Raw genomic sequence first — 13,815 nt, forward strand, 5'->3', positions numbered from 1 at the left:
CTCTTAGTTTCGCATATTTGAAAAAGCGGCATGAGGTTATTAATTCTTAAATATGTACATACATATATGTAGTCTAACTATTCCTTAATATATAAAATATATAAAAATACAATGAAAATTCTTGTTTAGATCTATTTGCTTTTTTATCTGTATATAAGGCAGTATACAATATACGATTTCGTTCGAAATGTCACACTTATCACATTTAATCAATCTAATTATTAGATTCTGATACAGGAATTTTCTAGGATCAGCCCTAATATCTATTATGTAAATTTTTTATTATTCAATTGATATTATATGTCACGTGTAATATTTTTCTTTGATTCGTTCTATGATTCATGATACAATATACATATGTATATCTATTTACATTAGCTGTATCTCATATTTTTATATTATATATCATATACATACTTTTATAATAAAATTTTGTATTAATTTGATTTATTTTTGTCAATAAAAAATAGAATTACAAGTTGTCTGTCAATCATAATCGTCAAGAAGATAAAATAACCTATGATTTATATAATTGTAGGTTATGTTTTTCGTATTAAATATACTGACCAGACGATCAAACTAGTGCCGCAGTACGGATTACATATTGCTGTACCACGTGTATTAAATTCTTTAAAGATATAAATTATAAAGAATCATTTAATATTTTATTATACACCTTTTAAAAATGATTGTAGAATTGAATCCTTTTAGTTAAAACCAATTTAATTGACTGTTAGAAAATAATACTCTTAATTGTTAAGATGAGTAAAAGAAAATTCAAAGAAAGGAGTGAAGAAAGTAATGAAGACTGTTCTATGGAGACAACAGAAGTTAAACGAGTTTTGTCTCGTTTTAAGTCAGACAGTGGTGAAGTACTACCAGGCGGTTTGCTAGATTTGCCTATAAATATCACTGTTGACAAATTACAAGCAATTTGCAACACACTCTTACAAAATGAAGAATCAATACCTTTTGCATTTTATGTAAACGATATAGAAATTACAGATAGCTTGGAAAGGAATATTAATGAAAATTTTAATGTTAGCGAAGATGTAATTGAAATTATATATCAACCACAAGCTATTTTCAAAGTTAGATCAGTAACAAGATGTACTGGGTCATTAGAAGGTAAATTCTAAATTAAATTCTAAGTTTTGTGTAATGTTTGTTAATATTAATAAATTAATTAAAAATAATTTTATAAAACTTAGGTCACAAAGAAGCTGTAATATCGGTTGCATTTTCACCAGATGGACAGAGTTTAGCAAGTGGTTCTGGAGATACTACAGTTAGATTTTGGGATATTTATACTCAAACACCATATTTTACATGTGAAGGTCATAGACATTGGGTTTTATGTATAGCATGGTCTCCATGTGGACGAAAACTTGTCTCTGCATGTAAAAATGGAACAATTTTATTATGGGATCCAAAAACAGGCAAACAAATGGGTAAAAATCATAAGAAATTGAACATATAGAACATATCTTCGTATTTTGATTCTATGGAATGAGTAAAATATACCTTTAGTAATTTGTTTTTAATTGCAATTAATGTACATATAATTTATGTGAATGTTTAGGAAGAGCCATGTCTGGACATAAAATGTGGATAACTTCTTTATGTTGGGAACCATTTCATAAAAATCCAGAATGCCACTTTATAGTTAGTTCTTCTAAAGATTGCGATTTAAGAATATGGGATGTGGTACGTGCACAAACTGTTCGTATTCTTTCAGGTCACACAAAAAGTGTAACATGCGTTAAATGGGGAGGAAATGGTTTAATTTATTCTGCATCTCAAGATCGAACTATTAAAGTATGGAGAGCTGAAGATGTGAGTTAAGTGAAAATATTATAAATTAAGTTATAAATTTTATAAATTTTATAAATTGTCTAACAAAAATCAATTTGGTACCTTCAGGGAATTTTGTGTAGAACTTTAGAGGGTCATGCACACTGGGTAAACACATTAGCATTAAATGTGGATTATGTTCTTAGAACTGGTCCTTTCCATCTGGGAAAAAATGCTAACGAAAATCAGAATTCTGTAGAGCAAGCAAGAAAGCAGTATGAATCTGTAGGTGAAGAAATTCTTGTTTCTGGTTCAGACGATTTTACATTATTTCTTTGGAAACCAGAAAGGGAGAAGAAATCTATTGGTATTTATTGTGTACACATAATGATGATTACTGTAAACTAAAAGAAACTGATTTTATGTATTTTAATTTATATTGTAGCGAGAATGACTGGCCATCAACAATTAATTAATGATGTAAAATTTTCACCAAATGGACGTATAATCGCGTCTGCTTCTTTTGATAAATCTATTAAATTATGGGAGTCAAATACAGGAAAATACATAGCTTCATTGAGGGGACATGTGCAAGCTATTTATTCAATTGCATGGAGTGCAGACTCTCGTTTATTAGTTAGTGGTAGTGCGGATTCTACATTAAAAGGTAATCATATTATACTAATAAATAATTGAAACGATAAAAATGTCTATTCTTATTTCAGTTTGGAGTATGAAGACGAAGAAGCTTTGTCAAGATTTGCCTGGTCACGCGGATGAAATTTATGCCGTGGATTGGTCCCCAGATGGTTTACGTGTTGCATCTGGCGGAAAAGACAAAGTTTTACGATTATGGCAGAATTAAAAAATGTATATAATAATAAATGTTTTTATACTAATTTATAATCTTTTGAACCTTACATGTCAATACGAAATTGTTTCTTGTCATTTTAAAGGAAATGCATTGACTTCATAATTTGTTTTTCGCGCTTTGGTTAATATTTCTAAAGCGATTCGTTAATCTTTTTATTCTTCTCTATGATTGGTTATCTTTCTATAGCGGAACAATGGCTTACACTTGCACATGTATATATATGTACATACATATTTACCTGCAAATCCATTTAATCTTAACTCCATTTATGTAGGGATAGGGTATACGAATCAAAGGATCGAGATCGAGTTTTTGATTACTTTGTTTTGGACATGGCATTTGACAAGTGATAGCCTAACCTCTTTGACTTGAATCTTGTATTTATATACCGCATTTAAAGCAACACCCGCTTTTAGTGACTGTAGCTATGGTATGTGAATCACCGTTTGTTTTACGTTTATTATTAAACAAACATATAAATATGATTTTACGCGCTAAAATAATTTTTGAAAACATGTCGACAAATACAGTCACTATTAGAAAAAGATGTGTACATTTTGGTGAAGAATTTTTAAAGCAATTTTTTAATAAGAGCAAGAAGCAGCTGATTTATCACAAGTATATGATAATCATTAAACTGTATAATAATTGCCAAATTGTTTTTGGAAAAAAACATGTATTTTAGTATGCATTGAGACATTATTTATCTTATTCAAACCTCACATTTTAGAAATATATTTATTCTTTTCAGAATAAATTATTAATTTTTCTATATTAATTTGTAAAATATATTATTTTTAATAATTAGGAGACATACCTTTATTATTATACCTTCATTATTAGTATAATGTTTATATTTTTAACAGCCATATTCTATATTTTCAAAAATAGTTTTTATTATGAAATCATAGAAAAACATTAAATTTACAGGATAATGACACAGCTGCGTTGCAAAATTTGGAGCACCTCATGACTGAGTTTTTCTCTCCAGAAACAACAAATGAGAGGAAACGCACAATTGAACGAAGTTTCCAAGAATTTGCAGGACAAATTGATTCTTGGCGACCTTGTTTACATTTCTTATCTTCCACAAATAATTATTATGTCAGCATGTTTGCTCTGTCTACATTAGAGGTATGTTTTATATACTTGCAAAATTTAATTTGTCATAGAACACTATAATTGGAATAATATAAAAAATGTAAAATAATACCTTAGTATTGATATGAATATTATTGTAGACAACAATTGGAAGGAGATGGCCAATTTTACCATGGGAGGATAGAGCTCTCACAAGATCAACCTTATATACATTATCGTTAGAAAGAGGTGTTGCTCCCTTTGTAAGAAATAAAGTAGTCAAACTAGTTGTAGACATTGCAAGGCATGATTGGCCACATTTTTATCCAGACTTTTACTCAAATATTTTACAGGTTCGTGTATATATATTTACGTAACATTTTAATTTTTTTATTTATAATTGTACATATACTATATAATTACTTATAATTTATTCTTTCTACATCTATTGACAGTTATTAAGTCATAAGCACACAAGATTATTAGGTCTCATCTATTTGAGAACAGCTTCAGAGGAACTAGCAACTCCAAGAGAAGACTTACCCATACAAAGAAAAAATGAATTGTTTAGATTTCTTAGTGCTCAAGTGCCTTTGACTTTGGATACTCTTGCAAGTATGGTTATTTCACTTTTGATTTAAAATTATGTCTTTAAAAGACACAAATAATTGAAATATTGTTTTCAATATTATCTTTTTAATTTAGTGCTTTTAAAAGAAACAACAAAATTGCAAAGTCGTTCTGGAACAGTTACACCTCCTCCTTCACCCACTAGTGGACAGACTGTAGCACCAGCACGAGCCATTTTAGATGTGGAAGGATTAGCTACTGGCACTAGTGATGTATGTATAGCAACATTGGATGTATTAGCACATTTGTTTAGTTGGATTGAACTATCGGAACATATCTCAACAAATTTACTGGATGCCATATTTACCTGTGCCAGGTATCATGATGCAATGGTAGGATTTTACATTAAATAGAATTTTATTATATGGTCATTGAAAATTGAAATTAATTAAAACGTTATATTTATAGAATAGTAAACAAATAGAAGTGGCTGTACAAGCTATAACCACAATAAACGAACTTTTATATCGACCATTGTGTTCTCCAAATGTAACCGATAGACTGCTAGTAGAAATATTTCAGAATGGAGTTACATTATTTCAGTTTATGGAACGTTTAGATTCCCTAGATGAAAGGTATCTATTGGTTTGTTTAAACATTATCGTGTTTCAAGATGCTAAAAATAAACAAAATCTATTGTATTTTTAGTTATATGGAGAAACTGACAGAATTCTTGCAATTATTTATAACAAATCACTTGAAGAGGATTGAATCATGTCCTAAGTTTCCAGTGAATACATTATTAGAAGTTTTGTGCCATCATACTTTTCAACAGTGTTTAACAGTGAATGGATATCTAAGGTGTTTGGATGTTTGGACTATTCTTTTAGATAGCTCACAATCACGATACTCACCGGTAGCGTTAGCTCTTGCTGAACGTGTATTGCAAAAAATGAGTTTTAAGATTAACTCACGACTGTTGAAGGATCTCGATACAGAAAGTTTAGATGAAAATGTGAGAAAAACTAAAAAATTTAATTGTAATTTTTATTCTTTTATTAAAAATTTATTCTAGTTTTCTTATTATAGGAAGAAACGGAATGGCAACATTTTTTAAGATGCAATATAGAATGTTTAGCAAAAGTGGCAGATATTTCCCCAATTCCAGTTTTTACTTTATTGGTAAAGTTGTAAACAAATATGGATGTGACTAATACAGCTTGTATATACTAATTGTTTTTATCCTACAGTATCGTTCTTGGAGAGAAGGATTAATAATATTTGGTGAGTTAGGTGCGGCTATTTCTAATAATCAAGTCGTTTTGTTAGATGATTCAGAAGCTTCTAATGTACATGCGCATTTAAGAGATTTAGCTTCTACTACTCAAGCATTAGCTAGATTACATTCACTATTTCTTGGTAAGTTTAATCTTTTCTGTAATAACGTCATGATTATAACATTTAAAAATAGCAATTTTTTACGTTAACAGGTGATGATCAAAACGTTAATCAATCTTTAGCCGAAGAAATTGTATCTCAAACACTGGATGCGTGTAAATTTGCTAAGACAAACCAGTTATATAAAGCATCGTTACAACCGGCTGCAATTGTAATAGATCTTATAGAAGTGTGAGTAATATTCAATAAATATATTATTTTCGATTTTAAGTGTTCCAGTACAGTATGAATTTTGTATACATATTATGCTTTTTTTGGATAGCCATTCGCAATTGTTAGCATCACTTCAAGCTTGGTGTAATTGGATAGCTAATAGGCCAGAGAAGATTAAGGAATCACTTTGTCAACGTTGCATTGATTCATGTATCTTAGCATTAGATTATACTACGTTCTGTGATGATCCTCCACCAGCAAGTTTAACACATTCTGCCACGCATCTTTTCCAAAGTATCACTGCTATCTTAAAACCAAATTTATGGGACGAACCCACATTTAGAAATTTAATTTCCATGTCAACGTATCCATTTTTGAAACCTGATACAATAAAAGTATTACGAAGAGCATTAGTAAATGCAATTATTCTACCACATGGTGATGGAATTATTAGAGAAAGACTATTAGGTAGATGAAAATACATTAGTAGATATGTAATTAATGATTTAGATGTATACTGAACAATAATTGATATTACACAATTTAAACTGAAATAGGTACCATGTTGTCAACGTTATCTACACCCCTCGGTTTGGAAGGACAACCTGTACCTTCAGAAGCAACTATTTCAATGACAGTAGTACCATTAACTCAATTACTAGAAGACTGTTCTTCGTCCTCAACGACAATAAAAAAAATGTTACATTCTTGTTTGGGATCAACGATAAAACGAATTTTGGAATTATTGCCATATATGATAAGATGTCAAAATGTATGTGAAATTTTACTTAGCTTTTTACATTCAGTATTTTCAGTATTACAGCAACAATTAGGACCTGAGTTTACTCAAATCGCGGTTCAAGGAATTTTACATATTTATATTAGGTATGTATGTTACTTTTTATCATTATATTAATAAAAAATGAAATAGTAAACATCTTATTTTATGTACTTACAGGGAAAATATATCTGCAGGACCTGCACTAGATCAATTATTAGAAATACTAATATTAGTTGTATCTGCGCCCAGTAGTGTATTTAAAGCATTCGTTCCTTCAGTAACTAATTTGTGTTTAGGCCAAGTATGGCCAGCTGTTGGAAATGATCTTAGTACACATCCAGATACCACACTTGTTCTTTTAAGACTTTTCCACAGGTACTACCAGTATACCATATTTTTATATTGTATTTTCGATGAGTATAGTATTAATTACCTGAAACTTCTTTTAGCATACTTATGCATCGATGGCAATATTTTTATAACACACCTGTATTACGGACACTTGGTCATACTAATGAAGAAGAAACAGTTGAACACAAAGAAGAATTAGTTGCGATTTTGGAAGCTTTTGGTCAAGCCCTTCTTCAACCAGACGTTAATATATTTCGTCAAAGCTTGCAAAGTCTTGAACAATTAAATGTACGATGGCGATTATATCAACGAGCTATATTCAAAGTTCATTTACTCGAGAGGTTTCTAATGGCACTGTTTATGGTTCTATTTCAACAGTGAGTATAACAAAGTCATTTAATTGTAATTTATTAGAATACCACCCGCATAGATGTTTCGAGTTTTGTCCGCTTTGATATCCGTCACTATTTTTATGAGTTTTTGGAAATAGATTTACGAAATAAGCTTGAAACATTTCATATTTAAGATGAGTACAATTTTCAGAGAGGTCTCAATACCCAAACATGTTTTTTTTCCACTACCAACTCGACCTTACGTTTTTTCCTGAATACACATATCTTATTCACACTTATTGTTTCTTTGGTGCTTACTCGAATGTTTGGAACATTTGCTTGCCCAAATAAGCGTTTTAATATAAATCCGAACTGCGAACTCTTAACTAACAGTACTGTATCTTTAAAATTTTACTATTTTAATCAACATATTCATACGCAGGTCCCATAATCTATTAGCAGATGAAATTGCGACAGCTATTCATAGTTTAGCTTCTGTCAATATAACGTGGTTTTTCGAACATTTTTTACCCACATTTTTAACACGTTGTGAAGGTGTAGATGATATGCAGAAAGCTACATTATTAGGAAACTTTGATAAGTCTACAGTAAGTAGTTACATTTAAAAAGTTAGTTAAATTAAAAATTTCTGATCCTATATTAGCATTATTAAAATTTTGTAGGATCAACCAACTTTAACAAGATCAGTTCTTCAACTTATTTCTGACTTAAGATGTTATCAGTTTTGTCGACCTGGCTGAAGTGATTGTATTTTTATGGAAACGTGGATAATGATAACATTGTCTGATACAATTTCAACAATGAAATTTAGGAAAACCGAAATTTGCGATCTCCATTCTTTGTGCCTCAAAACAAGTACCAAAAGTTAAAAATTCGTGAATGAAATCAGACAGATCGAAATGTTTTCTAAATTTAATATTTTATGTATTTCACTGCCATATGATCATATTGTGATGTCTCTAATGTTATTCTTAAGTAATAAAGATACATGTTTTTTTTTAATATTTTGAATGCTATATTTATATTCTTTAATTCAATTCGGTTTCAGAAATTTGATTGAAATATGCACCAGTTGACCAAAAGAAAAACACCTATAAATGAATTTTTAATAAAAGATTTCAAATGTCATCATTAAATTTTAACAACATAATATGATGCATGCAATGTATATAAGACATTCTGGAGTGACTTTTAATTTTTAAAGTTATTTGTTATATGGTTATCATTCCCCTTCTCTTCTTCTTGATAAGCGTATTATTGTGATAACCCTGATCGCCGTAAATAACGGCACAAAGTTACAGAAGACATCAACAGAATAACTAGTAATGTCTCATCTTCTCTGCAGAAGTACTATTTATATTTTTAAACCATGGATGGTAAGACATTTAGTAACTGACCCATCATATGGATTTCTTAAACAATTGGGTCTTACAACAGAAAATCCAGGTCTTTATGATGGACGATGGGGGGGTTCTGGCAAGGTACTTGATATTTTATGTATTCATCTGTCAAAATGAAATAAAATCTGAATAAAATTATAGTTCATTAATGAAAATACAAAAATACATAGAATTAATTTGACAATATTGTAACTCTAGGTGATAGAATCAATTTCACCAGCAACTGGCAAAGTAATAGCAAAAGTTCGAACATCAACTTCACAAGAAGCAAGTAATGCTATTACAGAATCACGAAAAGCATGGCCACAATGGGCACTGTTGCCACCACCTACAAGAGGAGAAATTGTTCGACAAATTGGGGAAGAGCTACGAAATAACTTGAAACCATTAGGAAAATTAGTGTCCTTAGAAATGGGTAAATTTGATGTCATTAATTTTTCTTTTTCATTTATTTGATTCAATTACAATTACATGCTTTTTTAGGGAAAATATTGTCAGAAGGAATTGGAGAAGTTCAGGAGTTTATTGACATATGTGATTATGCAGTTGGCTTATCTAGAATGTTGCCTGGCAGCATATTTCCATCAGAAAGAAAACATCATGCACTTTTAGAAAAATGGCATCCTCTAGGAGTTGTTGGAGTTATCTCTGCATATAATTTTCCAGTTGCAGTTAATGTCATCTCAAGTAATTAAAAAATTCTATAAAAACATAGTAATTACAATTATTTTAAAATGTTTTAGGTATATGGTTGGAACAGTGCTATAGCAATGTCTTGTGGAAACACAGTAGTTTGGAAAGGAGCCCCTACTACTCCTTTAACATCCATTGCAACTACTAAAATTATTGTTAGTGTGTTGGAACGTAATGGTATACCAGGCTCTGTTGCATGTTTGGTAACTGGTGGGTCAGACATTGGTGAAACAATTGTTAGTGATAAACGGTATATTTAAAAATGTTTGATGTATTATACGATTATGAACTTAAGTGTACAATGTATAAAATGTCTATTATTTCTACTTCCAGTGTACCTCTCGTTTCATTCACTGGAAGTACTAAATCCGGAAGACAAGTAGCTCTTAAAGTTCAAGAGCGGTTCGGAAAAAGTTTATTGGAACTAGGAGGAAACAATGCAATGATAGGCAAATTAAGAGATGATAATTATTAGTTACATTACTGACTGTTCAAAGTGTAATTTATTTTATGTTTTCCATAGTTATGCCAGATGCAGATTTAGAAATGGCAGTTAAAGCAGCTGTGTTTTCTTGTGTTGGAACAGCAGGACAAAGATGTACTACCACCAGAAGATTAATTCTTCATAGTAAGATAAAGGATGAGTTTTTAGGTAAAACTATATACTTTAGAAATCTAAAAATAATAATTGTTGCATTAAACAAGTAATTTATAAATGTTTAGAAAAGCTTAAAATAATGTACAAAAGTATTTTGGGACGGATAGGAGATCCTTTAGATAATAATACTTTGTATGGACCATTACATAATCAACATGCAGTGGATGAGTATAAGGTACTAATACATTATTTAAAGTATTAACATTACCTATATGGTACAATTGCTTACTCTGAAATAATCATACTCTTAACATTTCATAAATAAAATCTGTAAACAACTGCATATTTAGTCATATACAGTAGTATGTACTACCTAAAGATTTTTAAGGAAATAATTATAAGTACAATAGTAATATCAAAATATATGACTATTTGCAGAAAGCAATAGATAGTGCTGTAAAAATTGGTGGTAAAATTGAATTTGGTGGAAAGCAAATAGATAGACCTGGCTTTTATGTTGAACCAACAATTGTATCTGGCTTATCACCTGATGCTGAAATTGTTCAGAAAGAGACCTTTGCACCAATTGTATACATTTTTGAAGTAAATTCACTAGAAGAAGCCATTGCTTTTAATAATGGCGTAGAACAAGGATTAAGTAGTTCTTTATTCTCTAAAAATATACAAACCGTATTTCAGGTAAGTAAATTTTCCAATTAATATTTACAGAATCCTTATACAACTTGATTGGCTTATAATTATTTTAAAATGATAGAAAATGGAAAAATGTTCATAAGGTAAATTTATATAGTTTGAAATTCTTGAAAATAGACTAAAATACCTATCATTTTGCAAAATTTCAGTTGAAATATTCCTTTCAAAGATTTATTGTCACATTGTCTACTAAGTTACTAGTGATATCGACAAATTAGTTTTACAATTTGTCAAATAATTTGGTGTCTCTTAAGAAGTAAACTGGGTTATATATAATCGTAAAAATTAAGCGATGTAGCAATTCCAATTTCATATTTTATTTTGACCACATTAAGTTTGGGACCCTCAAAGAGGGTATGTTATAGTGGAAATCATGCATTATAAATGTCATATTGGGGAGGCACTGATTTGTCAAGAGAATGCAAATTAATTAATTTCATGTGACCCATCATAAAGCGAGTAAAAAGCTACTTGTTCTTTGAAGGTTGAATTGGTTGTTTTGGTTATTCTATCAACTTTTTTTCCATTTTTCTTGATCTAGAATATTACAATGAATCACTACGTCCTTAAATTAAATGGCTTTCTTATTAGTAGTGGAGTAACTAATTATAAATAACTGCTGATTGAAAATTGAGGTATTTTATTGATAGGAGAGCTTTAGAAATGTTATGTGGATTTGTTGTAAAAATACTTCTTGATTTAGGAAGGTATTCTGTAACAGTTCACGATTTTGTGACAATATCATAACTTACTTCGTTTTCAATCTTAATTATATCGATATATGTGGTTGCAGTATGAATGAATATTATGAAGGTCTATAAATCTCAATTTATGTTCGAAAAATATTAATTTGAAGCTAATCATTTTCAAATATAATCTATCTTCTAATGTCTCAAAGCTACAGTCAGCTGTGTAGAGAATGCTACATTTATTTTATGTTAATGTCATTGAAAGTAAACTATTTTATGTTTTAGTGGATTGACACTCATGGATCTGATTGTGGAATAGTAAATGTTAATGTTGGGACTAGTGGTGCAGAAATAGGTGGTGCATTTGGAGGAGAAAAAGTTACAGGTGGTGGACGGGAGAGTGGAAGTGATGCATGGAAGCATTACATGCGACGTTCCACTATCATGATTAATTTTGGAAACGAATTGCCATTGGCTCAGGGTATTAAATTTGAATAACGGGACTGAGCATAAAATTTAAATCATGAAAATATTTTAATCATTTAATGCAAATCGTATAAAATCTACTTGAACATCTACAGACGTTTTCTTATGAAATTTATATGCTTTTGGTAAATCATATCTTAATTCTGCAATAACTTGACCTTTGGCTCCAAATTGTGCAGCTTTTTTGAGAATATAATTTCGTGTACTTGTTTTATGCAAAGAATATACAGAGTTAGATGCGAGTTTGGTTGCAATTTCTAGAAACTTTACATCTGTACCTGCATTATGTTTTGTTCCAAAAGGTGGATTCATTATTACTGTATCAAAAAATTTCTCAAAGTTTCCTGCAATATATAACTTTTAATAAATGAATGTTGTACATAAGTAAATATACATATATAAGTGAATACATACCTGGTAAATACTGAAGTATATCACACTGTACAACCTCCACGAATACTTCTATTTCGTTGCAATTTCTAGATTGAATTTCAAGTGCGTCAGAATCTATTTCAAAGCCAATTACATGGCTTGCACCAAGTATTTGTGCTCCAAGTGACAAGATACCACAGCCACAGCCCAAATCAGCTACTGTACATCCTTCTATATCTTTGAATTGAGACTGAGCACTGTATAGCATATGTGAAGCAATATGAGCACTAGTACAGTATTGTTCAAGTAATATTTTTGGTTTATCAAATCCATCCAGTTGTTGTAAATATTCTTCTAATTCACGAAGTTTAATACTAGCCATTTCTTATTTCTCACAGTCTAATTTCATAATAAATTTTCACAAATTAACCCACAAGTTACATCTATCATATCTTTTTACAAATATAGTCTGTAATCATTTACTATTTACAATGTGTATATATGTAAATTGTTTATTTTATTTAGTATCAAATCTAGGAAGGACAGGTAAGATTAGATTGCCAAAGGATGAATCCTGTGTCACAAAATATCCTGACGAGGCTGAATGTGCATTATGCAAAGCAGTTCTTTGTGATACACTCATTGTAACACCATCGGTAGGCTGTGTGGGAGGCTAATAGAAAAATAAGAAATATATATTATAAAGCTTATGACTTTTAAATAATCAGGGCAACATTTAAGATATGCTTTTACCAAGTTAGATGGTGAACCAGTTGAGATGACTGCTAATGAAGTATTCAATGTTGGTGCTACACCTTGCTTCAATAGCATCTGCTTCTTCAATTGTAATTCTTCCAAGATCTTTCTGTTTTGTAATTCTATAACCAATCTAAGTGAGGACTTTCTTTTCATTCAAGAATGTAACAAAATTTATGTGTTAATACCTCTTGAGTTCGATTGTGAAAAAGCCATCAAAATTTTGAATTCTCTTTCTTCAAATAAAGGATGAACAACAGAGTTTACAGAATATACAATGATAAAGATTTAATCAGAAGGAGTAACGTTGTTTTTCGCTTTTAATCTACTTTTCAGTCCTAGCTAAGAAAAAACACATTCGATGTAAATATTTTGCATGTGAATAAAAAGTGTTTGAAACAAAGTTATATTAGTCTCTTATCAATATACGTACCTTTTAAATTCATTACCTTAACCTCTTTACGATAATAAAATCACAAAAATAATCCACAAACATTACTTTATTTTAGTAATATCAGAAATGGAAATGTTTTCTTAAATAAGATTTATCGATTTTATAATTTTTAAAATATCGATAACTTTATCATTCGAAATAATATAACACTATTTCAAAACTTCTATACTTTTTTCCACAGTATGTGAATAGAATAAAAAAAAAATCCTATTAGCAATGAAAAGTTTATAACACTGAAA

The 13,815-nt window shown here is 30.0% G+C and overlaps 5 protein-coding genes and 1 long non-coding RNA gene across 10 annotated transcripts; 3 read left to right on the plus strand and 3 right to left on the minus strand.

Annotated features, from left to right (window-relative positions):
* The first annotated feature begins 599 nt into the window (after nt 1-599).
* Nucleotides 600-2,693, plus strand: Nle (notchless protein homolog 1). Of its 2 annotated transcripts, none has more exons than XM_076389559.1 (6): nt 600-1,128; nt 1,212-1,451; nt 1,739-1,836; nt 1,924-2,161; nt 2,240-2,461; nt 2,520-2,693. In XM_076389559.1, exons 1-6 carry the CDS (start codon nt 762-764, stop codon nt 2,657-2,659), a joined length of 1,305 nt encoding a protein of 434 aa, XP_076245674.1. In that variant the 5' UTR covers nt 600-761; the 3' UTR covers nt 2,660-2,693. The 2 variants fall into 2 exon arrangements, with proteins under 2 accessions (XP_076245674.1, XP_076245673.1); XM_076389558.1 differs by having other exon boundaries at nt 601-1,128; nt 1,583-1,836.
* LOC143186122 (uncharacterized) lies at nt 2,371-3,041 on the minus strand. Its single transcript, XR_013003011.1, has 2 exons — nt 2,907-3,041; nt 2,371-2,618 (listed from the first exon to the last, which is right to left on the minus strand). It is a non-coding gene; the product is annotated as an uncharacterized LOC143186122 (long non-coding RNA).
* Nucleotides 2,960-8,433, plus strand: Ebo (exportin ellipsoid body open). 2 transcript variants are annotated; one of them, XM_076389554.1, is made up of 16 exons: nt 2,960-3,098; nt 3,599-3,802; nt 3,910-4,101; nt 4,204-4,363; nt 4,454-4,710; nt 4,787-4,953; nt 5,027-5,333; nt 5,408-5,500; nt 5,569-5,737; nt 5,809-5,947; nt 6,039-6,397; nt 6,487-6,814; nt 6,888-7,085; nt 7,160-7,438; nt 7,836-8,001; nt 8,077-8,433. In XM_076389554.1, exons 1-16 carry the CDS (start codon nt 3,096-3,098, stop codon nt 8,152-8,154), a joined length of 3,099 nt encoding a protein of 1,032 aa, XP_076245669.1. In that variant the 5' UTR covers nt 2,960-3,095; the 3' UTR covers nt 8,155-8,433. The 2 variants fall into 2 exon arrangements, with proteins under 2 accessions (XP_076245669.1, XP_076245670.1); XM_076389555.1 differs by lacking the exon at nt 2,960-3,098 and adding an exon at nt 3,238-3,286.
* A 191-nt stretch (nt 8,434-8,624) lies between these two features.
* On the plus strand, nt 8,625-12,236 carry Aldh7a1 (aldehyde dehydrogenase 7 family member A1). The gene is made up of 9 exons (XM_076389556.1): nt 8,625-8,895; nt 9,013-9,229; nt 9,298-9,485; nt 9,558-9,757; nt 9,841-9,956; nt 10,031-10,159; nt 10,231-10,340; nt 10,544-10,804; nt 11,794-12,236. Exons 1-9 carry the CDS (start codon nt 8,740-8,742, stop codon nt 12,004-12,006), a joined length of 1,590 nt encoding a protein of 529 aa, XP_076245671.1. The 5' UTR covers nt 8,625-8,739; the 3' UTR covers nt 12,007-12,236.
* LOC143186120 (rRNA N(6)-adenosine-methyltransferase Mettl5-like) lies at nt 12,030-12,876 on the minus strand. The gene is made up of 2 exons (XM_076389562.1): nt 12,409-12,876; nt 12,030-12,338 (listed from the first exon to the last, which is right to left on the minus strand). Exons 1-2 carry the CDS (start codon nt 12,746-12,748, stop codon nt 12,043-12,045), a joined length of 636 nt encoding a protein of 211 aa, XP_076245677.1. The 5' UTR covers nt 12,749-12,876; the 3' UTR covers nt 12,030-12,042.
* Nucleotides 12,748-13,752, minus strand: LOC143186121 (SOSS complex subunit C homolog). Of its 3 annotated transcripts, XM_076389565.1 has the most exons (4): nt 13,556-13,749; nt 13,311-13,464; nt 13,120-13,244; nt 12,748-13,039 (listed from the first exon to the last, which is right to left on the minus strand). In XM_076389565.1, exons 2-4 carry the CDS (start codon nt 13,336-13,338, stop codon nt 12,884-12,886), a joined length of 309 nt encoding a protein of 102 aa, XP_076245680.1. In that variant the 5' UTR covers nt 13,339-13,464; nt 13,556-13,749; the 3' UTR covers nt 12,748-12,883. The 3 variants fall into 3 exon arrangements, with proteins under 3 accessions (XP_076245680.1, XP_076245679.1, XP_076245678.1); XM_076389564.1 differs by having other exon boundaries at nt 13,120-13,460; nt 13,556-13,752; XM_076389563.1 differs by having other exon boundaries at nt 13,120-13,464; nt 13,556-13,752.
* Nucleotides 13,753-13,815: the final 63 nt, after the last annotated feature.

The sequence above is a fragment of the Calliopsis andreniformis genome, chromosome 12 (assembly GCF_051401765.1).
Source record: "Calliopsis andreniformis isolate RMS-2024a chromosome 12, iyCalAndr_principal, whole genome shotgun sequence".
In the NCBI taxonomy this organism is placed as follows: domain Eukaryota; kingdom Metazoa; phylum Arthropoda; class Insecta; order Hymenoptera; family Andrenidae; genus Calliopsis; species Calliopsis andreniformis.